This window comes from Festucalex cinctus, chromosome 7, assembly GCF_051991245.1.
Source record: "Festucalex cinctus isolate MCC-2025b chromosome 7, RoL_Fcin_1.0, whole genome shotgun sequence".
NCBI lineage: Eukaryota > Metazoa > Chordata > Actinopteri > Syngnathiformes > Syngnathidae > Festucalex > Festucalex cinctus.
In genome coordinates this window covers 14,658,210-14,682,348 of record NC_135417.1, presented here as the reverse complement: position 1 = coordinate 14,682,348, position 24,139 = coordinate 14,658,210, and the positions used below count along the sequence as shown (strand labels likewise).

The 24,139-nt window shown below is 38.2% G+C and overlaps 1 protein-coding gene across 5 annotated transcripts; it reads left to right on the top strand.

The window, feature by feature from the left end:
- Positions 1–1,150: 1,150 nt before the first annotated feature.
- Positions 1,151–23,371, top strand: phldb3 (pleckstrin homology-like domain, family B, member 3). Of its 5 annotated transcripts, none has more exons than XM_077527807.1 (15): positions 1,151–1,418; positions 8,468–8,610; positions 8,799–8,909; positions 9,106–9,234; positions 11,127–11,258; positions 13,777–13,956; positions 15,636–15,746; positions 17,933–18,034; positions 18,119–18,206; positions 19,966–20,140; positions 20,241–20,322; positions 20,411–20,551; positions 21,243–21,447; positions 21,636–21,721; positions 22,906–23,371. In XM_077527807.1, the coding sequence occupies exons 1-15, from the start codon at positions 1,166–1,168 to the stop codon at positions 23,038–23,040; spliced, it is 2,073 nt and encodes a 690-aa protein (XP_077383933.1). In that variant the 5' UTR covers positions 1,151–1,165; the 3' UTR covers positions 23,041–23,371. The 5 variants fall into 5 exon arrangements, with proteins under 5 accessions (XP_077383933.1, XP_077383932.1, XP_077383931.1 ...); XM_077527806.1 differs by having other exon boundaries at positions 1,151–1,451; positions 11,130–11,258; XM_077527805.1 differs by having other exon boundaries at positions 1,151–1,451.
- Positions 23,372–24,139: the final 768 nt, after the last annotated feature.

The window sequence follows — 24,139 nt, the reverse complement described above, 5'->3', positions numbered from 1 at the left end:
ATTAACCTGGACAGTAGGTGCCAGCTGTCCCTTCAGCCATCTGCCGAGCCTTCTTTCATTTTTCACACCCACTTAGGCTGCCAGCCACACTCTCCCATGCCAACCGCCTGTCACTGGAAACAATCTATTACACTATTAGCTCTTTCAGATGCAGCTGTAAAAGAGGCCCGCCTGGGTATTAAAGTCCTCACAGTCAACAGAGCTGATTTTTACCCTCTGGATGTGAAAGAAAAGTCTCCAATAGGTTACTTGCAGCGTGTAATAATCACTAAATTACACTAGCTTGTGGCTTCCTGTGAATGTCTAATACGTAGAGGTATTTTAATCCTTATTGTAATCAGGATTTACAGTGAATTTGACAATCCGTGTAGTACAGTTTGTACAGTGGCCTCCACTATCTGCACCTGGGTAAATTTCTAAGATGTTTGTTGTTATTGCCTGAAATTGTCAGTGTGGCTGTTATGGTGGCTTGCTGCAAGTCGCTAGGCTAAGCAGCAAGTTTAGCTGAAAGTTACTTTTAACTTTGGTATCTGCATTAACTTTTATATAACAAAAAAGCAAATATTACTATCATCACAAACTGCACAATGTTAAATGTTTAGATAACATGAAAACATAGCTATCATAGGATGATTAAAAAAGAATAACAGGCTACAAACAGGTGAAGTGACCTCTCATTAACCTTTTAAACAATGACATTAGATTGAATGAGGTGAGTTTTATTATTTGTTGTAGAGCATTTTTGTCGTTGGGGCAGAAAATTGAAAAAATTGACCAAAAAGTGCGGGCTTTGGGAAAGAGGAGGTTAATAAAACTGTTGGAAAGGAGTGAGGGTGTGCTATTCAATGTGAGCAGAGGTGCACTGTTTAGTGGAAGCAAAAACAAGAATGAATATTCTGTACTGGTTTGTGAAACTTTGTATTACTCAATATTGTTAATTGTAACAATACAGAAGGTGCTGTTGGACATTGTAAATTGAAAGGTGTCCCACATGACCTTTACGAGTCACATCACATCACAACAGCGCTATTCGACTGACACACAATCGTCATAAATCCAACAAATATTGTTTCAAGGGATGTCATGTTGACACCAATAATAACACAACTGTGTCAGCCGGCTCCCAGAATAGAAAATAACGTTTCACTACGGGCCGGGACATTCAATGGGCGCCATGTTTGCTCGAAACTGCTCTGCTGCCTCTTTCGGTTGGTCAGACTCTCGGTGCCCGCCTCCTCCTCCTCCTCCTCCACCTCCTCTCTCGGCCTCCGCCTCCTCCGTCGTGTGCCTCCCCCGGGCTGGAGCACACCTGTTGACGGCGAACGGAGCAAGCGAGCGACCCGTAACCGACGTGCCTCCTCTTCTCTTCCCGGGAGAGTTTGAATCAAACCACCGCGCAGAAGGGGAAAATAAGAAGTGTCAGTTGTTTGGCTTTTTATCGCGAAATCCACGTGAGTTTTTGAAAGTGAAAGCGGTTTAAAAAAAAAAAAAAAAAAAAACGCTGAATTATTTTTCATAGGTTGGAGAAACTTTTTTTTTTTTTTTTTTTTTTTTTTTTTTTTTTTTTTTTTTTTTTTTTTTTTTTTTTTTGCTAGATGAAAAAGACTTCACATCTGATAGAAATATACTTTTAAGGTAGGTGTCTTTTAAACTGACTAGAATCTAAAATAGACTGCAGAATAATGTGCAGTTAAAAGGGGTTTGACGCGTGACTTGTTGACATGTTGAAGGTGAGGAGGTGGACTTCAGTAGAGTTAAGCCTGCACAGTGAAAAACTTGATATTGTTTTCTGTTTTAAAGTGAATGTAAACTAACTAGTAGTGGACAAAAACAAAACCCTTGTTTCTGCAATGTTGTGATATCTCCTCTAATCTATCATCGTAAACAGACTGGGTGCATAAATTGAGGTTAAGTTAGTCAAGTTTTCTGTCTGGGTCACTTTTCCTGAAGTTATTGTCTTTGACTGTCCAAATCTCTGTCTGATCCTTTCATCCTTTGGTTGCCAAGGTTGGTCATTAATGGATCTCTTTTGTTATTGTTTTTCTTCATTATTGCATTACAATGTTGCAGAAAGCCACAAGGGTGAAAGGGTGAATCAACGCTATCTATCTATCTCTTCTATCCAAATGTTGAATTATTGAGACTTTTCTGTACGTACTTTCAAAGAAACCTCACCTGACGCCACACTCATTAAATGGCAGAGAAAGAAAACCTTCCCCGTTTTTTAACGTCACCATCTGTCTGAAATAATATGGTTCAGATTGGGCCTAATTGGGTAAATTTGAATGGGAATTCATCATTGTACGAGTCTGAGAATTTGGCCAAAATTGCAGCTTAAATTCAAAATGTCCAACTTCCTGTTCCATTTCGGGCATGGGTCCTTCAGATTCATTTGTCTATCCTGATATGATAGACATGCCCTCCCAATCTAATGTTGATCAGTGAAACTTAATGTCGGGGACTAATTAGATCTTTTCAGAAATCCTTAAAATGGTCATTTAAACCTTGATGCCTTGCTCCGCCCACATTAGATGGCCCACTAACTATACAGGTGAAGGTTTAAATAACATGTTAACATCCAAACATCTCATGCAATTATTAAAAAGAATTTAACCACTGTATATAGAAACTAAAATAGATGGAAACAACTCACCTCACTAACTCATTCACTGCCAGTCATTATAGAAAATTTTTACATTTCCAATACTCACGTGATATTACATTCAATAATTATATATAAACCGAATCTACCAAATAACAGAATAGACTCCCTACTTTTTGTCCCGTCCCGTTCTTTTATAATTGACAGCAGAAAAATGTAGGTTTGCCAAAATACAGCCATTTCTCCCATGGACTCTGAAACTGTGTTTATTTCCTATAAAATGGGGCAATGATGTCATCTACCGGTGGTTGGGCATCAGTAAAGTTGTTTCCAAGTTTGATATTTACAGTGGAGCATGCTCAGATTCGCCCCCATTTAGCACCGCTCTAAAAAATACAATTGACAAGTATACTTGTCAAAGGCAGTGAATGAGTTTTAAATCTCACCTTGGTGAGTGCATCTATGACAGATTTGATGTATTGCTTCGGTCAGTCGAAACATCGACTGTTTTAGCTTAGGTTTGCATTTGACTCTCGCACTTTGGTCTGTTTGAAGCCGCGAGCTGTAATTGTGGCCCGTGCAAACTGCAAAGTATATTTAACTTGTCATCCGGGTCCGCTCGTTGTCGATAGCGAAGAAGCTATTTACAGACTTAAGCGGAGTTAGGCGTTCTGTTATTTGGATTGCGAGGTTCCGCAGTGTGGTTTGTTTGATGGCAGCGAGAATAAAACATTAAGAAAAAAATAGTACGGTTGTTAAAGTGGTCACTCTGAGTTCAGTGGAACATATAAAATGCTGGCACAATTTGGGATTTGAGCAACTCTGCTTTTCTTAATTGGCGTTATGATTTGTTGTATTAGTAAAAGAAAAACCTTGTGATGCAGTGTGCAAGTTTTTTTCTACCATTTTTTTATTAGTCTTAATATTATGACTTAAATTACTACGTTGTTTTGCAATTGACCTCAACCATGACCATTGAACACTTGTAAATCAAATTTTTGTTCCCAACTCAAGACAAAATCGAAATAAACTGAAAAGTCAGGTCACCCTTATGTCGAGACACAACTTTACAGTACTTGTACATTCATTGATCCATAAATAAGTTTTCTTTGGCTTTGTTTGTTTGTAGTGCGACAGTAAACAAAGCTGAGCAGGATGTAAATGGAGCAGGCTGTGAATGCGGTAACACACTCGGCTTTGTACAAGGGGCTTAAAAAACAACAAGCTTGAGCCTTTTAAGTAACCTTACACTGGCAACAGCGGAGGAGTAGTTGAATATAGAGCCCTTGTGAATAAAAGACTGGGTTCGATTCCCCCCTGATAGTGAGAGTTTAACAACCTGATCACACCCCTAATGCATTGTCTACCGCTTCTCATGTTATTTCAATGTCAACGTATGCTGGTGCGTATGCCAGATGTTGTTGTTTTGGTATGTATGTGCATGTGAGTGACCAGGAGAGCGAGGTCACCACTAAAGCCAGGACTCTGTGGATTGTTCCACATTGTGCCTCGCTCACTCTCGTTTTCTTTTTTTTTTTCTTTTACACGGCACTGCTGTTTTGAATGCGTAGTGACAAGCTTTAATCAGCATTCACGCCCACATGCACGCCACCGTCGCTGCTCTTTTGTCCCGTCTGTTGCCGGCGGTATACTGGCTTTGTTTACTTTTTGCTTTTTGCTACACCATGCCTGGAAAAAAAAGACAAAAAAAAAAAAGATAGCGGTAGTGTCATTATCACAGTTTCATGTGTATGCAACAGCGTATTTAAAGAATATCATGCGGAGCACATTTGAAATCTGCTCTTGCTAACTAAAACAGCAGCACCTAATTTAGCTTGTGGTGTCATACCAGAGTTACCTGCCCCGTATTGACCCACCTGTTATGTTTGTTGGGCAGACCTAAAAACGTCCATGGGTCAATGTGATCTACTGCATGTTTAATCATTTGAGGACGAGAAAAAAAAAAAACTGTTTTAGACTCCAGATGAGCAGTCAGCAGTCTCACATACACTACCGTGTAGAAATATGTTGGTACAATTGTAGCGAGCCAGGAGCGAAATAGTCTGTACAAACATTTCACTCGTAATAAGAAAGATAAAGTGCCATTGTATACCACAACAACTCAAACTAGACAATGTGAAATTTCTGCAGAAATTCTGTGGGAATGCTGAAAACTGAATGCTAATAAAATATTTCCCGAGTGAGATTTGAACCACGCACATGTAACCACTTAGCATAATTGCCCTGGATACATTTGCAATGTACATTCAGAGGTGGGATTCGAATCCACGACTTCCTGGTTACTGGACAATGCATTTTACCAATGTGCCCCTGAACAGCATCACAGAGCTGGTAATGATGAGAAGTTGTATGTATGGAAGTGTGCGTGGAAAGTGGGACTTAGAAAAAGTTCAATGTCAGTCCCATTGAAAATGAATGGGGAAAAGTCGATATTTAACATTAAATTGTGCGAATGCCATAAGTACGAAAGAAAGAAATCAGACGATATATTCCCAAGATGGAGTGAATTTTTGAAGCAACTTGAAATTTGAACGGTGTAAATCTGAAGTATTATGTGGGCGTTATTACATGGCAAAAAAATTGTGGCGAATAAAAAGCCGAATAACATATGTGGGAATGGTGACAACCACCAACACAAGGTAACGTTAGCTAATGTTAGCTAATTTTATAAAGCTAGTGGTACTAAGAAAACAAACCTGTGATGATCACATTCATAAACGAACTGCAACTCATGCACGCCGGGCTTACAGTTATGCCAATTAACAGCCAGCCAACTCTACACTCATTTTGACACCCACGTCACTCACCAGGCCAGGTCCAGCTTTTTAAAGCCATTACACAATTAAAAGTCACAGGTACTGCAGAAGAATGTGAAGCCTGTGACCCCACGCTGATAAAAATAACCTCACATGCACTTGTTCCTGTGTTTAATAATGCAAAAGTGATAATTATCCGATTACTTGATTGATTGGCGAATCGGTAGAAGAGTGAATGTTAGAAATACTTGATAGCCATGTCCCTACATGTGTATATTCCTGTGTATTTTCTATAAATTCAATATGTGATAATCCAATGCTGCAAGGACTAAAAGGACAAATAAACAAACTTGAGTGCCGTTGACGCTGGCGTTGCGATAATGTGCAACAGTAGCATTCCTTTGCTACTATCTGCTGCTTGCACTCTTGAACATGCTCGAGCCTCATTGCCCCGCATGTAACTGTGTTGCTGGTGCTGCTTATTGCTGATCTGCGGTTGATAATTAGCAGTGCAGACCGTCACACCAAGCCTTCTGCTATCAGCGTGTGGGTCAAGTCCTGCTTGTGTAACTCACACACATACACACAATCTGTGTTGAACTGTGCGCCCATTCATTCCTTCCTTATCATGTTGGTCAGGGGCGCTGCCCTCCTGTGCAATCAAGTCTAATTATTTTAACAACAAACCATTTTGGCCGCTCTTTTGGACTGACTCATCTTTCTTTCTCAGCAATTTGTATCCAAAGTCTTGTTAGTTTTTCGCAGAGTTAGCACATTGACACGAAGTGTGGACTTTACTCCCAAAATTCCGTTGGTGATGACTGAGGAGTCTGCATCTGACTGCACTTTTGTAGGTCAGCTGATGTTTGTTTGAGTGACAGTGCAGCTATAGATGAATCAGCAGGGACTCTTGTGGCTTATCGAAAGCAGAAGACGGGGCATTAAATGGGTGTCAGCGCCTCCTCAAAGCAAGCAAACAAACAAATGTGAAAATGATAACAGTCAAAGGTAAAAATACATCTTAAAACGAAATTGAAAATAACAAATGAAAATCAAGCTTTCCGATCAAGCAGAAACATTGTTTAAAAACTTGACATTCTTGAGACTTTATTGAATCCTGCATAGATTCAAGACACTAAACTGGATGTAGCAAAGCAGCCCTAGAACATAAGCAAGCCTCCTCCCTACTTCACAGTAGCTAGCTCTACATAACGCTAACTAGCTGCTATGTTTAAAACAGCTGAAGTATAATTATAGCTAGTTAGCTAGCTAGCTACTGTTATGTTTAAAATGTCAACTGTTGTTCTTTAATCTCAACTGAATAATACATCATTTGATGAATTAATTCACAAAATTAAAATGACCAAAATAATTCACATGATTAGCTCTGGTAGCGCTCAAATTGAAGCTAGCAAGGACAAAACAGTAGCTTAGGTGACTTAGACTGATGAGTTTTTGGTAATAAATGCTGACCTCTGCAATACTTAAAATATTTCAATATAATATTTCGACTTCTACTGCTTATTGTTTAGTGAAGCACAGGTCCTAAATTTAGTCGAAGCAGCCTTCAAGACCTTAAAACTTCCTGAATTTAGCTAACTGTGTACATCTATTACAAATACGGTGAACAGTTCATTAAAACAACAACTCTAATGATGGTAAAGTGATGTTAATTTGTTTTTGTTATGTTCTGTCAAGGCTGTATTGTTAAATTAATACCTCTCTGACAACCCATTAAAGTATGTCAACATCACGGCGGTTTGAGTGCAAAGTATCTCCTGTGATTCCGCGGCTGGTTAAATTTGGAATTGCACAGCTGGGATTTCTGGCCAAACCAGCTGGGGAGGTTTTTGCGGGTGAAGATGGCGAAGAGTAAAAATACAGCCCCAGTGAGAAATGTTTTTCCACTATGATGTCGTTGGAAGCTTCTCGCTACCCACTTTCTACCCTCTCTTCTCATATCTGTGTTGTATATTTATCCTGATGCGTCCACGCTGCAGCCTAATAAGGCCTGTTGAGTGTAGTTGGTGAGGAATGGATGTTTGCATAGAGGGCATGCTGAGAACATTTGGACAATAGTAGTCAAAAAGTCCTTTCCCACCAGCTGTGCACATGTTTTTTTGTTTTGTTTTTTTTGTAAGTAGAAATCATATAGTTCCATTATTACAGGTCTTTACGATATGTCGTATTCTTTGTGCTTTGATGTGGTACATCCAATGTACATTAAATGTCATTATGTGTGTGCACAGAGCATGCAGATGGAATATCTGCGTATCCATCTGAATCATATATATAATATAGACATTTAAACAACATAAATATATGTTTTTGTATGTGCTCTTATGCTGATATTTTTTTTTAGTCTTGCGCAGTGTTTCCGACAGCTCAAATTTAGTAGATATTTGCAACTCAGGACCCAAGCTTAGGCTACTAAGCTGCAAACAGCCACAACATTGGCATATAATGTCCTTACTTAAAGCGATGATTACAAATGCAACCGATTTTAATTAAAAAGAAAAACAAAAAAACAAAAAAACAAGTATGAATACAAAGCTGTTTTCTAAAGAAATATGTATTATTTCCCAGCCAATAGGAGATGGGGAACATGAATTTATAGGAAATTAGGCTAAAATCTAAATTACAAAAATTGCTATAGCTATCCAAATTTTAACACTTGGAGATAATTTTATTTACTTTTTATTTTATTCTGTGTTTGTTTGTTTTTTTTATTCATATATGTATTTTTTTTTATATATTTGATTGTAGTTTTTGGATTAATTAAATGCATTTGGGAAATAAATCCCATTTATCATACCCTGGGGATGAAAGCATTTTAATTTAAATTTATATGATTTTTGTTTTAATTTATTTTGTTTTATTCCTTTTTTTTCAGTTTCATTATTTTTGTTTTAATTATAAAAAAAAGAAGAAGCTATTTTCCAATATTTTTTGGCTTCACTTTAACATGAAAAAAAGGGAAAGTTTTGATACCTTGGAAACAAATTTTGTTTTACATGTTTTGTATTTTTAATTAATTAATTAATTAATTTATCAATGAAAAAATATTTATATTTTTATATCATTCTAGCAATGCCCCAAAGCAACATGGGAAGTCCCAGGAGTCAGTGGTACGAGGGGCCGCAGCCGCTGTGGATCACTCGCGTGGCCGGCAGCCCCGCCTCCTCGGGGGCGGAGTCAGACACCGAGAGCAGCAGCACAGAGAGCGAGAAGGTGAGTCAGATGAAGACCACCGCCATGGCCGATGATGAACTTCAACTTCTCAACCAGACCCCTCTGATTGTGTGGAAGATTTTCCTAAAGTTGTATTTTCAGCCTTTTCACGCTTAAAACCTCGAGACTTGTTGATGTCTTTTTTTATGCTGAGACTAACCAACTTAACTAGTATGTTTTTCTGTCAGTCCTGTGTCAAAAAGACGGAGGTGGGTTCGCCCAGGGTCGTCTCGTCACCCTCAAAGGTCCATCAGCGAATCGTAGAGCTTGACCAGCAAAAGGAGGAACTGAAGATAGAGGTAAGCCAACACATGCTTGAACTCACTGTGATTGAACGCAATGAAACAGTCGGATACCATACATGCCAGGTTGCCGTTATAACTGTGCCGTATAGCCATCCTGTTTCGTCCACGATGGCCTGAAACCTAATGAAAACACAGCATTTAGACGGTTTGTGGAAATTGATTGCAAAAATGTATTGTGCTTTTCTGTCAGCTGCAGCTGGAGATCGCCCTGCTGCAAGGTGAGCTGCATACGGAGAAGACGCAGCTGCTCAAGCACACGTGCAAGCTGCAAGAGCTGCGGGAACGGGCTCAGCCGAGGCCGAGCGAAAGTCGGCACAAGGTAAGAGTCCCGTTTCTTATCTGTGGGTCGATGTGTCAATCATAGACACACTCACCTTAATCAATAATCAGTAAGTGTAGACGGAGTTGGTGCATGCTTCAGACACAGCATAAAAGATGTTGACAGCCATGTGTAGTCACGCAAACATGCAAATGAAACCGAAACAAATCAACAAATGCTTGTGGAAATAGGCTACGTTGATTTTACTAAAAAAAAAATAAAAAAAAATCCGTGTAATATTTTGCCTGTAGTAAAAGGCACATTTTGGATATCACTGTTTTTTTTTTTACTGACTCTATTTCCCATAACTGAATTATTGCTAAATTGGCAACTTATGATGAAAGGGGCATTTTGTATACCAGTGTTTGTTGTCCATCACAAAACTTTGCCTAATTTTTAGCTCTAAATTGAAACTTTGAAATGAAATTTTTGCACTTGTTACATTTTCAATACCACTGTTTTCTGGAATTTTCAAGAGCTCTTTTAAAAAAACACACAAAAAATGAACAGAGCATATTGGATGCCATTTTTTTTTTTCAAATGACAATATATTCTTTGACTTTTATTTGCAAAATGACAGCTTTTTGAGTGTAATGTTTTGACTGTTGAAGATGCATTTTGGATATTACTATTTTTAAAATTACTACATCATCTGATACATCCAGACTTTATTCACGCCAAATCACAACTTATTTAGCTGATTATTTAATATAATATTTAATAGAAGTAATGGTTAAGTTTAATAAAAAAATTTATCTTGTGAAAAAAAAAATCAGTTTTGCACATCAAGTGGGAAGACTCGTATTGGTAGCAGTCTGAAAAAAAGAATATCTCTAATAACTAATGTAAGGAAGCGTATTGCATTCACAAGCAAAAAAAAAACTTGTTTTTCTGAGTCATTTTTTGGGGAGCTTTGTTTTGTGTGTGTATTTTTTCTGCTTTTTGAATACTTTTTTTCTGTTTTACTGAATACATTTTTCTGTCATAAAAAATATTGTGGAAAATAAGTAATTAGAAAAATAATATATTCAGAAAAATGGGGAATTTTTTAATTTAAAAAAACTAAACAAATTACTCTGAAAAACAGAAGTTGGTGCTCTGTTTTGCGGAGTAATTTTATTTTTTATTTTTTTTACCTCTGAACTCCAAGTGACTTGTTGCAGACTCTCTAAAAGCGGACACTTTCCCGCATACCTCCAATGTACCTTCAACTTACTGGGTCAGTATACAAACATGTCCATCGATCGGCATGATTTTAGTAAGCTAACAGGTAAGTTTCTACGGAAGCGTATGGCATGCGGGGAAAAAAATATTTTCATTTTTTTTTTTTTTTTTTTTATAATTTATGCTCCTGTTTTTCTGAATATTATTTTGTGAATTTTTTCCTCGTTTTTCAGGGAAAAAAATCCCGTTTTTCGGAATGCTTTTTTTTTTTTTTTTTTAATGACAGAAAAATAATGTGTAGTAAAACGTAAAAAAAAAAGTATTCAGAAAAGCAAAGCAAAATAACAAAGCCCACCCCCCAAAAAATAGGCAGAAACACAGTTTTTTTCCCAAGTCAATGCAATATACTTCCATAGTACGTATTGTATCAGATAATCCCATTTTTAATTTTGCACATCACCAGGAGGCCGCACTTGCACCTCATGGGTGTATTTTCTTCATATTTCCATTTCCTGTTGTGTAATGACTTCCTGTCCCAGTACTTTTGTCCACATGTTTGTGGATCAGTGATGATAGTATGACGACGCAGACAGTAATGATCCTCTAGCATAAACACAAGATGGTATCACTGACGAAAGGATTCCCACACAAGTGACTGTTCGGGACGAGATATGTTGGGAGCACGCCCTCAAACTTTGTCACTCTTTGCCGGCGCCGCCGTGCAAAAGCAGGAGCGCCAGCGTCTGGAGGAGGAGAGGGTCCGAGTGCAGGAGCTGAGGAGGAAGTGCGAGGAGACGCAGGAGCTGATCCCGAGTCAGCCGGCGAGCCAGAGGGAGCGTCTCGCGCTTCAGCTGCAGCACGTGAGTGGACCCCCAGGTCACTTGGCACGCTGCGTTGTGCGTTTGCTTGCTTCGTACTCAGGTCAGTTTTTATTACCTCTGCCAGGGAGAGTTTTAGACAGAGTGGCGCTGAAGATGCAGCCAATTTGTAACCGTCGTACTAACCGAAACGTTAAACCCTATCCCTGTCTTGAAATTCTAACATTGGCATGATAAAAAATGGTTTCTCTTTTGAAACCCAAAACTTGAAGCCCTGACCTTTTACAACTCTAAATTGAACCCTAACCCTGAATTGAAACCCCATCTTAAAAATCCTAACTATCTTGAAACCGTAATCATGGCTTTTAACCTTACTTTAAAACAGTGGCAGTTTTACAACACACTGACTGTGGCGTGAAACGCTACCTTAACATCCAATCTTTTTATTGAATCCTTGAAGTCATACCCTGTCTTGAAGCCATAACTAAATTCAAACCAAACTTAAAATCCTTAAAATTAACCCTGGCTTGAAGCCCTACTTTAAAACCCTATAACCTTGGTTTGAAACCCACACTTGAAACCCTAATCATGTCTTGAAAGTATCTTTAAAACCCTCACCACCTAGGCATGAAACCCTATTTATAAGCCCATGACTCTTTCTTGAAACCCTCTCTGACTCAAGTCAACACTAACCCGCTCTTGAAGTTTACTTGAAACCCTAACCTGGAATTCGAACTCATACTTAATAAGCCTGGCATGAAAACCTACTTTAAAATCTTTAAAACCTTTCTTGAAATCTTGAAACTTTTACCACTAACCCCATCGGGAAGTATATTTGAAACCCTGCATTGAAACGCTAACTAAGGCTTGAAATCCTAATTTGAAACTCTGAACTTGTCTTGAAACTCCCATTTTCTAAACTTGAACATGCAACTCTAACCCAGGCTTAAACCCTACTTGGAACTTTAAAAACCCTCAGTCATAACCCTGTCTTGAAAGCCAATTTAAACCCTAACTTGAAAGCTTAACCAATTAGAAATTCACGCATTGATATGAACAAAATTTTGAAGAAAAAAAGTGTGATGTTCTCAATACATTTTCTCTTCTCATTATTTTTTCATGGCTTCAATTCACAAATGAAGAAAGTCCTAAAATGCATTTTCATTCAGTCAAAACAAGCTCACAAACCATTTATTGTCAAGTGTGTTGTGCAACGCTAACCTTCCTTACTGACAACCACTTTCCAAACAACAGTGTCGCACACTTGACTAATTATTGCAACCTGTTGGACCTGATAATCGACCCCCCCATATACACATTACACACGAAGGATGCTTATTGTCGCTTGTCAAAGTGACAAAACTGACAGGTGAAAATGGCTCAGCGTGGTTTTATTTGAAAGGGTGGCCTCAGAACCGGGTTCGTCGCATTTCTTTACAGGCACACACGTACACGCACGCACCTTAAAGCAGGCGTAACCACAACAAGACTGTACATGTCTTTCAATTTGAACTTACTGTCGATTCCCTTGTGCTGACACGTGACACTAAAACCCGTAATCACACTTCATTTTCCAGGAAGGTCAACGTTGCAACACCTTTCCACAAAAAAAAACATTGCCCCAAAAACATTCCTAGTTTGAAACCTAGACTCCAAAATCTACTTTGAAGTCATAACCCTGGCTTGAAAACCCTAACCAATGTTTGTGACACTAACCTAGGCTTGACACTCTAACTGTTTTTTGAGACCCTGCCTAAGACTTGAAACCCTAACCTTTGTTAAAGAACCCTAGGTTGTCAAAACCCTAGGTTGAACCCCTAAGCCAAAAAACACTAACTCTAACTTGAAATCCTTGTGCAAAACTCTAAAATCAGGCTTCAAACCCTACTTTGAATCCTCAACCCTGTCTTGAAACTCCAAATCTTGTTTAAAATCCCAGACTTGAAACCCTAATGTAAATGTTGTGTTGAGCGGTTTGGATCCCAAATGCAGACACAAATAAGATTCTCTCCATTTATTCACATCGAGAGGCAGAAACTCAGAGACGGTGTACACGGGATAGTTGGACAATAATCCAGCAAAACACACACAATTCTCAGACCCTTAAATAGACAGTGAATCAACCTCATTGGTTGTGGCCAGACATGTGATTACCAGTACTGACATGGAATTCCCTGATTGGCTGTTAACCCAGTAATTACAGATAGTTCCAGACATCAATAAACACCATATAGCATAAATGATTCCTGACATCAAAAAGTCCAAACATCATACGTATAGCCAAACTAGTTGAAACTGGATGGAGTTACATCAATACCAAAACAGACACATAACAGGTCATGAACTCAGGTCATGAACTCTGGCACATGCGAACCAGGCTATGACAGTAAAAGCCCACTTTAAAACCCTAGACCTTGTTTGAAAGCCTAAGCCTCGCTTGGAAGTTAAACCTGAACTTGGAACCATAAACCTGGATCGAAACACTAACGTTGTTTGGACACCCTAATTGAACTCCCTTCAAACCGTAACTTGTAACCCCATCTCTCATTTGACACTCCAGGACAAAGAGGCGATGGAGGCGGCGGTCCGGGCATTCGAGGACTGGGAGTTTCGTGTTCTGGAGCAGGAGAGTGGCGTGGACGAGGTGGAGTGCGACGAAGACGAGGGCAGGGATGAAGAGAGAAGGGCAACCTTGGAGAAGGACATCTCCTGCCAGCTGCTCGCTGTCGGCGCAGCACAGGTAAACTTGAGCGTCACGTCCGGATGCTCGTCGTCCTTCATCAACCAGGAAGTAGAATCACCTGACCCTCATTTCAAACACTCACTTGAAACATTTGCTGCTAGCTTTGAAACCCTAACACTTGTTTGTAACCTCAACTCTTGGACCAGAACAACTTTGTAAATAATGTTCTATCTGGAAAAATAAAGGTTAAATGAAAAAAAAAAAAAAAGCACACTTGAAGCCCTACTTTGAACCCTAATGAACAAAACCGTAGCAAAAAAAGTGTCCCATTTTGGAAGTTAGTCAGAATGGCTTACGTGCATGCATGCAAAACATGAGCATTTCATGTTTTTCCTGAACCTTCTTTGCCGTTTCCAAGCTGCAACAAGTCACATGAACGTCGATATGGAGGGTCACACGTGGCCGATGGCATGAACGGTGAGCCATGAAGAGAAGGATTGTTCAAGAAAAAAAAGATGCTGACTGACTCACTGGCAGTGTGACTTGCACAGAAATATGCCAGCTCATCTCCAAAACGTCAACACCTCCTCCATACTTGAGGCTCTCATTGTGGGCTAATGCTAACTTAATACGAACCTGGGCTGAAAAGCCCTTGTGCTAGTTGGAAACCTTTTCCCTCTCTTAAAACCCTACTTTGAAATTAAAACACTACTGAAATCCGATCCCTGCCTTAGAACCTTACTTCAGAGCCCTAACTTCAACCCAAACCCTTGACTGAAGCCATCCTTTTGAAACGTGGCTTGGATCCACAATTTGAATTCCTAATTGAGCCTGGAAAGCCATATTTCAAACCCTAGCCTGAATTTGGAACCCTAATTTCAAGCCCATCTTTAAACCTATTTCTTGACACCCCACCTTGGAATCATAATCCTGTTAACCCTAATTTGAAACCCTAACCCAGGCCTAAAACTCAACTTTGAAACCCAAATCCTATCTTAAACCCTACTTTGAAACCACAATTTGTTACCCTACACCACAATTGTAATCCTGAAAGGAAGGCTTGAATACCTGGACCACTTTGAAACCTGAACTTCGAAAACCTGATCTCTGTCTTGATCTTAGCACCCTACTTTGAAATTCTAATTCTGTCTAAATTGAAATCCCAGTTTGAAACCATAACCCATTCTTAAAGCTCTACTTTTAAACCCTCAAAATGGATTAAAACGATAATCCTTTTTTAAAACCCTGCTTTGAAACCCCATCTTGAAACCTTAATCCTGGATTGATTCATACAGTAATTTGAAACCCTAACCCCAATTTTGAAAAAGTCTTAAAACCCTACTCTGAACCATAACTTCAAACCCTTACATGACTTGAAACAGTAATTAGAAACACTAACCCATTAGGTTTTTAAGCCTAAACCCTACTTTAGAATCCTAACTTTAAATCCAAAGACTAGCTTGAAGCTCTTATTTGATATCCTAACCACAATTTAAAACCATACATTCGGCTTGGAACCTTAATTTCAAACATCTTGAAAACCCTACCCCTCATTTAAAAAGCTAGTTAAAACCCTAATGCCTGGACCATTTTGAAACCTGAATTCCGAAAACCATATTTGAAACCATAACCCTCGAGTCATAACAAAGAAGTGAACCATTTTTAACTTTATTGACACAAACTAACGTAATTTGTTCCGGGGCAAACTGACTTTTTATTTATTTATTTTTTTTCAGAAGCGAGTGAATGTGCTTGAGACGCAGCTGAGGGACATGGAGGGTGAGAAGGAACGAGAACTGGAAGCCTTAACCAAGCAGAAGCGAGACCTCATGCACTCCACTCACATGGTCAGTACTTTGAACAATTACGCTGTAATAAGTCACTGTAAAGCGCAAAAAATAAAAAAATAAAATAAAAAATAAAAAGACATTTATATTTAATGCAAGATGTTTTAAATACATCACCACTGCTAATGCTAAAGTCAATGTAAAATCCCATTCAACATGCTAACGGGAAATTAGCATCAACTTTCGGGAGTGATATTCCTTCAAATAACTTCTATTCACACACAAACCCTGGAGGAACATAAACAGATACGTAATAGAACAATACTCAAAAGGCACATATTCTTCCTGATGTGAGAAAAACAAGATATATTCAACAGAACTCAAGCAACTTTCTTTTTCTACTCTTCTTATCTAATTTTAAGTGTGTACTCCATGCATACATGGTACCACGCTGCCCCTAAGAGGCCAAAACATGCACAGCAGGAACACCAACACATGTTTGGTAGAATTTTGTTTTAAGTTGTCACAGTGACAGATAAAGTGTCTTTCACAATATTGTTGTTTTCATTTTTAAAGCAAATGTCATGTTATAATCCTTCTAAAAAAAAAAAAAAAAAAAAAAATCAACAGTAATGAAGAGATAAAAGAGATATTATGCAAAATTGTATTAGAACTAACTACTTTCAAATGACTTGTTATATTAAATTACTTTTTGCAAGTAACTCGCCCAAAACTGACATCTGACCAGGAAAGCAGCAGCCGATTAGTATAGAGTGAGGAAAGGAGAGAGAGAGAGAGGGCGGTTGAGAGAGCACAACCTGTCTAGTAGGAAGGGAGGGACGAGAATGAAGAGGAGGGAGTAATGAGAGCGTGCGGGGATGTGCGGCGAAGAGTCAGAGACGGCGGGGACACAAGGAGGTAAGCGCAGAAATGAGCTGGCGTCGAGTCACTAAATGAGTCGCGCGATGAGAGAACAAACAGGCGGACAGCTGGGGTGCAGATGTTTGCAGATAGGCGGCCTACGGCAACTTGCTGTTAAATCAACTCGACTCGCGTTCCCCGCGCAGGCGTGCCGGTGACGACAGTGAGGAGAGTCACTCGTGTTTGTGAGTCAAGCAGCAGCCGAGCCGGGAAACACAAAGCGAAACTGCAATCGTGTCATTTTAAACAAATTCCAATAAGGAGTCAGAGACGGGATGAGGACACTTTTGTACTTGTATGTTATGAGTTCACATCTACGCTTTTTTTCTGTTAGTACCCGGGGTGGGACAGGGGGGCAAGGTAACCGTCAACAGGAGTACTAAAACTAAGCATGCATTAAGTTGTTATGCACCCGGGATGCTCCCCTCCTAAAAAATGGTTGTTGTTATCTATCGGTGCCACAAAATGGCGGCAAAACAGGGAGGATCATAAAGCATCAACACCATGCATTAAGCATGTACACGATCACAAGCCCATGTTACATAAACAAGCGTATTCAATCGATGAATTCTTCACCAAAACAAACCACCTTCGGATCAATATTAGTAGCTAGCATACTAGCTACTAATCACATGCTAGCATGTGACATCACACAGGGGACAGCAAAAAGTTATTACAATAGGGAACAATATTCTTTTCCGTTGTAAAAGTGTGACTGCCATTTTTATACTATAAACTTTTGGCTTAACATGTCCAACCTAGTAGCTTTTACACAACTTAAAAATTCCCAACAGGTTTTTGGGGCTTACCTGCATGGTCGGCCAATATTCTCCCAGACTATAGGGGGCAGTGAAGAGCGTCTATAGCATATGAACAGCACGTCACCAAAATAGAACTAGAAAACAGTTTACAGAAACAATACAAATACAAAAAATAAAATACCAGTGAACAGTCTACATACAGTCACAAAAATAAATGAAAGCAAAGTATCAGGAAGTCGAAAAGGTTTTTTTTTTTTTTTTTTACAACAGCTTTTGCTCGTCCACCATATTTTCCGCGCATAGTTACAAATTTTAGGTATGCGTTGTGGAAAATTCGGGTCTGTATTTTTACCGCATAGGTCTAGGTATAAGAATTTTGTGACACTTAATTTTCTTGTTGCAAATTGTAAGGCAAACTTGTGAATTTTATGATCCCACTTTGATGTACCACTATATAATAATGTGCATATTCGTATACAGTACAGTGGTTTAAATGAACATTTAAAATAGCATCAGTAGCCAACATACAACTACAACAAAACTATCACGTGTCCCCCCTCGCAGGTCATTCAAGACAAGAATTCCCTCTCCGATTGGTCGGACATCACAGGCTCCGCCCCCTGCATGATGTCACTGTCACCTCTTAGTGTTCACAAGCCTCGTCAGGTATGCAGAAAAAAAAAATACTTTAGGTGGATTGTTGCTAACTTGATAGGATTTTTAGTTATTTATTTATTTTCCCCCCATTAGGAGCCATGCAAGGATGTCGGCACTCTTCCCCGGCGACGGAGTTCGCACCGCAGCGGCAGACTGAAGGATAGGCCACTCTCGGCCCAAGGTGAGCAGTGGCCTCGGTCGAGCCCTCATTTGTTTTGACTCTTTGTTCACATTTGCACAGTCAAATGAAAGGTGTGTCTGTTGAGGGGGGGAAAAAAAGACAACAGATTGATGGCGAGAAGCCGGGTTGACCTGCACAGACCAGATGAGCCAGTCTGGGGTCCGAGCGTTTTTCTTTTGTGCATTATATGCACAAAAGTATCGAGACGCAACTCTCAGATAATTACTCGACAAGACAAGAAGCGGCTGAATATGATTTGTACACCTCATCAGGGTTGTTATAGTTTTAGAATTTTCATTTTAGTTTTTATTTAGGTTTGAGTTTTGTTCTTTAAATTTTGTTCGTTTTAATTAGATTTCAGGGTGGTTCTGTTAGTTTTTATTAATTTTAGTTTTTATAAAAAATGCTTATTTTTTGTTTAGTTTGCAAACATCACGATATGATATTATCATGATATGATATCACGATATGAAGGTCACAAAGTGACAATATGATAATTATCACGATATTGTGAGGTTGGCGATCCAAAAAAAGTTTAAAAAAAAAAAAAAAAAAAAAAAAAAAAAAAGTTAATACAAAAGAAAAAAACCACACAATATTGTGATTTTGTACATTACAGCAATGAAAAATGTTATAAAAATATAATAATAGTAATAATAATAATAATAATAATAATAATAATAATAATAATAATAATATAAAATAAAATAAATAAAATAAAATAAAAATAATAACTATAAAATAAAATACAATAATAATAAAATATACAATATTATAAAAATATAAATATTGTACATATATACAAAATATATAAATATAATATATATTGAGGCACTTATTTGCTAATGCAAGCACACATTGAGTTCCTCCACATATTGACTCGCTTCACAAGCATATTACGTTCCCCCTTCTTCTGACCATTAACGTGGATTTTAAACATATAAGGGCCAAAACAGGCCTTGTAAAAATTAAACTGCACTAAAAAAAAATAAAAAATATCCACCAGAGGGTGCTAGAACTACACAAATAGAAATCAATCCAACATTCTTTCCAGATGTGCTGCTTTTAATATTGTGATATTGTGGCAGTTTTCATTTTGCGACATCACGATATTCCCGTTATTGTTACATCCCTAAGTTTCAGTACTAGTTTTCGTTTTTTAAGTGTATTACTTTTGCACAATATTTAGTAAACACCATGGTAAAATGGAAAAGGTAACACATTTCTTACCTAGCGAAGGTGCTTTTCTATTAGCTGCTGCTGGATTACGTCACTTTTGTGTGACACACTTTCAAACGTCTTTATTCTGGTTAATATTTAAATAAATATACTTAAAATCATCCCCAAAGTTTCATGTATTAAATTACCAAAGACTAAAATGAAGGACATTTTCGCTATAATAATAGTTAGTTTTAGTTAGTTTTGTAAACATGAAATGTAGTTTCAGTTAGTTTTCATTTTTTTTAAAGAATTTTCATTTTTATTTTATTTCATTAAGTAAATTGTTCTTTGAATTTTAGCGTTAGTTTTTTTTTTTTTTTTTTTTCATTACTTTTCGGGAACTAAAATAACCTTCCACCTCATTAAGACATTTTGGAGAAATACAGTATCACATGGATATTGGGGATATTAGGAAAAAAGATGCTTTCTTAACTGATGTTTTGCTATCAAATGAAAACATCTCCAAATGTTACTTGTAAGATGAAAAGCATCTCACTCAAATCCCGTCCTAAATGTCCTCATCTCGCTCGTCCGACAGGCCTGGTGAGGACGCTCCCGGGCGGCAGCCATCCCCAGGAGGCGTGCGCCTCCCCGCTTTCCTCGCCGGCCCACAGGCTCCACAACGGGCACGCCGTCGCGCAGCGAGCCGACAGCGGCGACGGCTGCGAGCGTCTCGTGCCTTGCGACAGCACGGCAAGCTCTCGCACTGCCAGGTCGGTTTTGCGTCATGTGATGGCAACTTTAAGCTTGGGAGCATTCAAGCTAACTTTTAAAACGCTCCCGTTTTTTTGTTGTTTTTTTTGTGTGTCATAGTCCGTGTCTGATGGATCTGGTGGAGATCGAGCGGAAGTTGAGAGAAGCCAAAGCGCAGCGCGAGAGGCTGCTTCGAGAGAGGGCGAGTGGAGCAGAAAACAACAGCGACTTCCATGTCAGATGGCACACGTGACGTTACTTTACAAGGTGATTTTTGTTTTGGGATGCAGGAAGAGCGACAGCGATTGTTGTTGGAGGAGAGAAGAAAGCAGGAACTGAACTCGCCCAGACCAGGACCAGCAGAAGCAGATGATCCGCACAGTCCAGAACTACAAGAGAACCAAATCAGATCCCCGCTAAACTCTCCTGAGGTAAACCATCAGGCTACAAGACGACACTCTGTGTTAGTTACAAACAAGGATGTCAGAGTTTTGGAATTTCTCATTTTAGGCTTATTATAGTTTTAGAATTCTCATTTTAGTTAGTTTTTATTTCATTTTGAGCTTTGTTTTTTTTTATTTAGTTAATGGCCAAATACAGGCTGGTGGGGTGGGGGGTTAGGACAAAATCACCCCCACACGTTATGAAAATCCCATATCTATAAATTGAGAAGTAGTTTGTTTGTTTAAATCCTGTATTTAAAAAGTGCATTTTCCTGAGTGAAACCGGCAAACAGCCCCTTTAACTAAAATAACCTTGATTACAAAATACATCAACTGACACAATGAAAATTCTGTCAATAATATTCACTTGTGACTAAAACAATTTGAGATACTGTGTTCACTGTCTAATGAAAAACTCAATTCAACTCAAATTTATTTATAAAGTGCTTTAATTAAGAACAGGTTTTGCTTTGTATCAAATGCATTTTTTTTTTTTTTTTTTATGGATGGACATTAGATACACAAGCTGGTTGATTTGTTTATTATTTGTACCATACTACACCACAATTATCTTAAGCACTCTGCCACACTACTTATTTGGACCTGACTTGTAAATAAACAGTATAGTGATATTAATATTTGATTGTATTGTTGATAAACTTAATGTGTTCGTACACAGCGGCTGCCTCTGTCCCTGTCTCCGGATTTCGACCTGCGCGCCCACGTGGAGTCTCTGGGTCACGGCGTGTCGGCCTGCACCGACCTTCGGCTGACGTCCCGCCGCTGCGCCGGATTCCTGACCAAGCGAGGGGGTCGCGTCAAGACCTGGAAGAAGAGGTGGTTCCTCTTTGACGTCGACCACCGCAGGCTGGCCTACTACACAGGTGGCAGTTGGCTTGCTTTTACAAGAATCTGATTTTTTTTTTTTATCAATGAATGGCTTAATGAACTAACATTTTAAATAATAAACAACAAAATAACAATAATATAATACAATTTCGAAGTGATGTGAAAAAACAGCTAGCATGGATGGCTAAAAATCCTCTTCAATTTGTGTTGTTGTTTTGTTCAGATTGTGATGAGAGGAAGCTGAAGGGTGTCATCTACTTCCAGGCCGTGGAAGAAGTTTACTACGACCACCTGCGCACGGCCGCCTCCGTGAGTTGCCACACTGCATACATCAACACATTTCAGAAACAAATACTGTCCGAATATGTCAATGCAAGGACAGCAGAGTAACTTGATGATGGCGGTGCCTAATGAGACCACTAGGCGGCGCCTTCAGCTCAAGTTTGTCAAACTATCCATCTATCCATTTTCTTGACCGCTTATCCCGCACAAGGGTCGCGGTTAGTAAAATATAGAAACACAAAACCATAATGTTTAATATATATTTTTGTTAAATTTTCCAATAATATAGTGTTTGAAAAAAATACTAAACATATTGAAAAATTATCCTTCATTGTTTTTTGATGGTTTTGTGCCAAAATTAAATGCATATAAAGGAAATCAATTGCAGATAAAAAAAAAAAAAATGATTATATTGAAATTAACACCATTTTTAATCATTTCTTTTCTATTCTTATTGAATGACTTCTTTCTGAATCACATTTTTGTTTTGTTTTTTTCCAGTTGAATTTTTATTATCAAATAATTTAAAAAAATTAAAAATATGCAGTGAATATTCATTAATTAAAATATATTCTAATCAGTGTCAATTTGATTAATTACCTTTTTATAGCATTTTTATTGAAATATTCTTGTCGTTTGTATTTTAATAACAGATTTAAAATGTGTATTTGTGAATTAGAGTGTGATAGATACATTTTTATTTGTCCATTTTCATTATTTTTATGAATTGGCATTTATTTAACGACTTAATTTGGCATTTTTATACATTTTTATATTTCCAAGTTAGATTGTAATCATAAATTAACATGTGAAATAATCATTCTTTCTTTGTTTAAAGGCATTTTTTATTTAATGTTTATTTGCTTATATTTTTATTTCATGCCTTTTAATAGCATTCTTATTTCATATTTGTGTTAATTTTGTGTCATTTTTTTTATTGAATGATTTTATTTTTTTGATGACATTTTTCATTTTATAACTTTGATGGTATCCATATATTTTACTTTGCATGTGTATTGACGTACTGTATTTTTTTTTAACATATACATTTCTTTTTTGATGTTACATATTTGTCTTTATAAAGATTTTATTTCAGCACAACCAACCATATGTATATTTTTGATGACTATACGATTTTATGATCTAATGAAACATCTCGCTAATGGCAATAATAATCCGTCTCCTCTTCATCTCCGCTCTTGTCCATGCAGTCGCCTCGGCCCAGCCTGACATTCTGCGTCAAGACGTACGACCGCCTCTTCTTCCTGGTGGCGTCCAACGCGGTTGCCATGAGGATCTGGATGGACGTCATCGTCACGGCGACCGACGAGCACAGCCGCTATTGATCTTGAAGGCTGAGTGCTGGTTAAAGAAGATGAGAAAACTGTTACTTTTGAAAAGAACGACTCTGATCAGTCTGTTACTGGGTGCTTGTCTCCCTCTCCAGGCCAACCTCGGGCATTACAGCTCTGCAACATTACGGGACCAACAATACATGAACCCGCCAATCAAAATGGGATTGATTGATGGCCCTATTATATTGTGTGTGCGTGCGTGCATACATACAGGACCTTTTCACACTATTTAACTTATTCTGTGGACGTTTACGTGGGTTTTCAAATACATGAAGTCATACACTGTTGTCAATGCACTATTAAATATGGAAAGAAAAACATATTCTTTTGGTTTGGTCTTTTGAAATTTGGGATTTTAAGCCAAGATTAGTTTCAAAGTAGGGTTTTAAAGTAGGGTCAGGGTTTCAAAATTGAGTTTTACACCAAGGTTAAGGGTTTGAAAGTAGGGTTTTAAATTAGAGTTAGGGTTTCAAACTAGTTAGGTTTTTTAGTGCAGGCACAGGTACAGCGAAACATGGAAAATACATTTCCACAATGTTACTGATAAATGAGCTGAAAATTGTCCAACAAGTTTGTCAGTAACAAAAATGAATACATTTTTTTTTTACTTTGCAAATGTAGTAGTGCATGTGAGTAGATAATTTCCTTGCTCTTTCAAATTTTAGGGGCAAGATTCCACCATTGAGGGCCAGGCTAGCTGGAGCCTAACCAATTTTAGGAGGGTGTGCATTCTTTTGCAACTACATTTTAGTTCTTTCATTTCCTTTTTCAAAACAAGTCACATTCACAGTGGGAAAAGTTTTGAAATGATTTAAAATTACGTCACAAAAAAGGTGAAAACCCTTCATTTGAACAGGGGTGTGTAGACTTTTCCTATGCACCACGAGCTTGCCAAAGTGGGAAGTGGCGTGTGAAACGAGCACTCTTTGTGCCCATTGAAAATTTCTGTCATTGCAACATTACTTTCAGTTAATTTCAGAACGTCGCTTTCCAAATCGCTGTCAAAACGTTTTTTTTTTTTTACCTCAAAGCAATTTCCTGTATTTGTCAGACAAAAATATCAAAAGATTAAAAGTCCTTTTTAACTCAA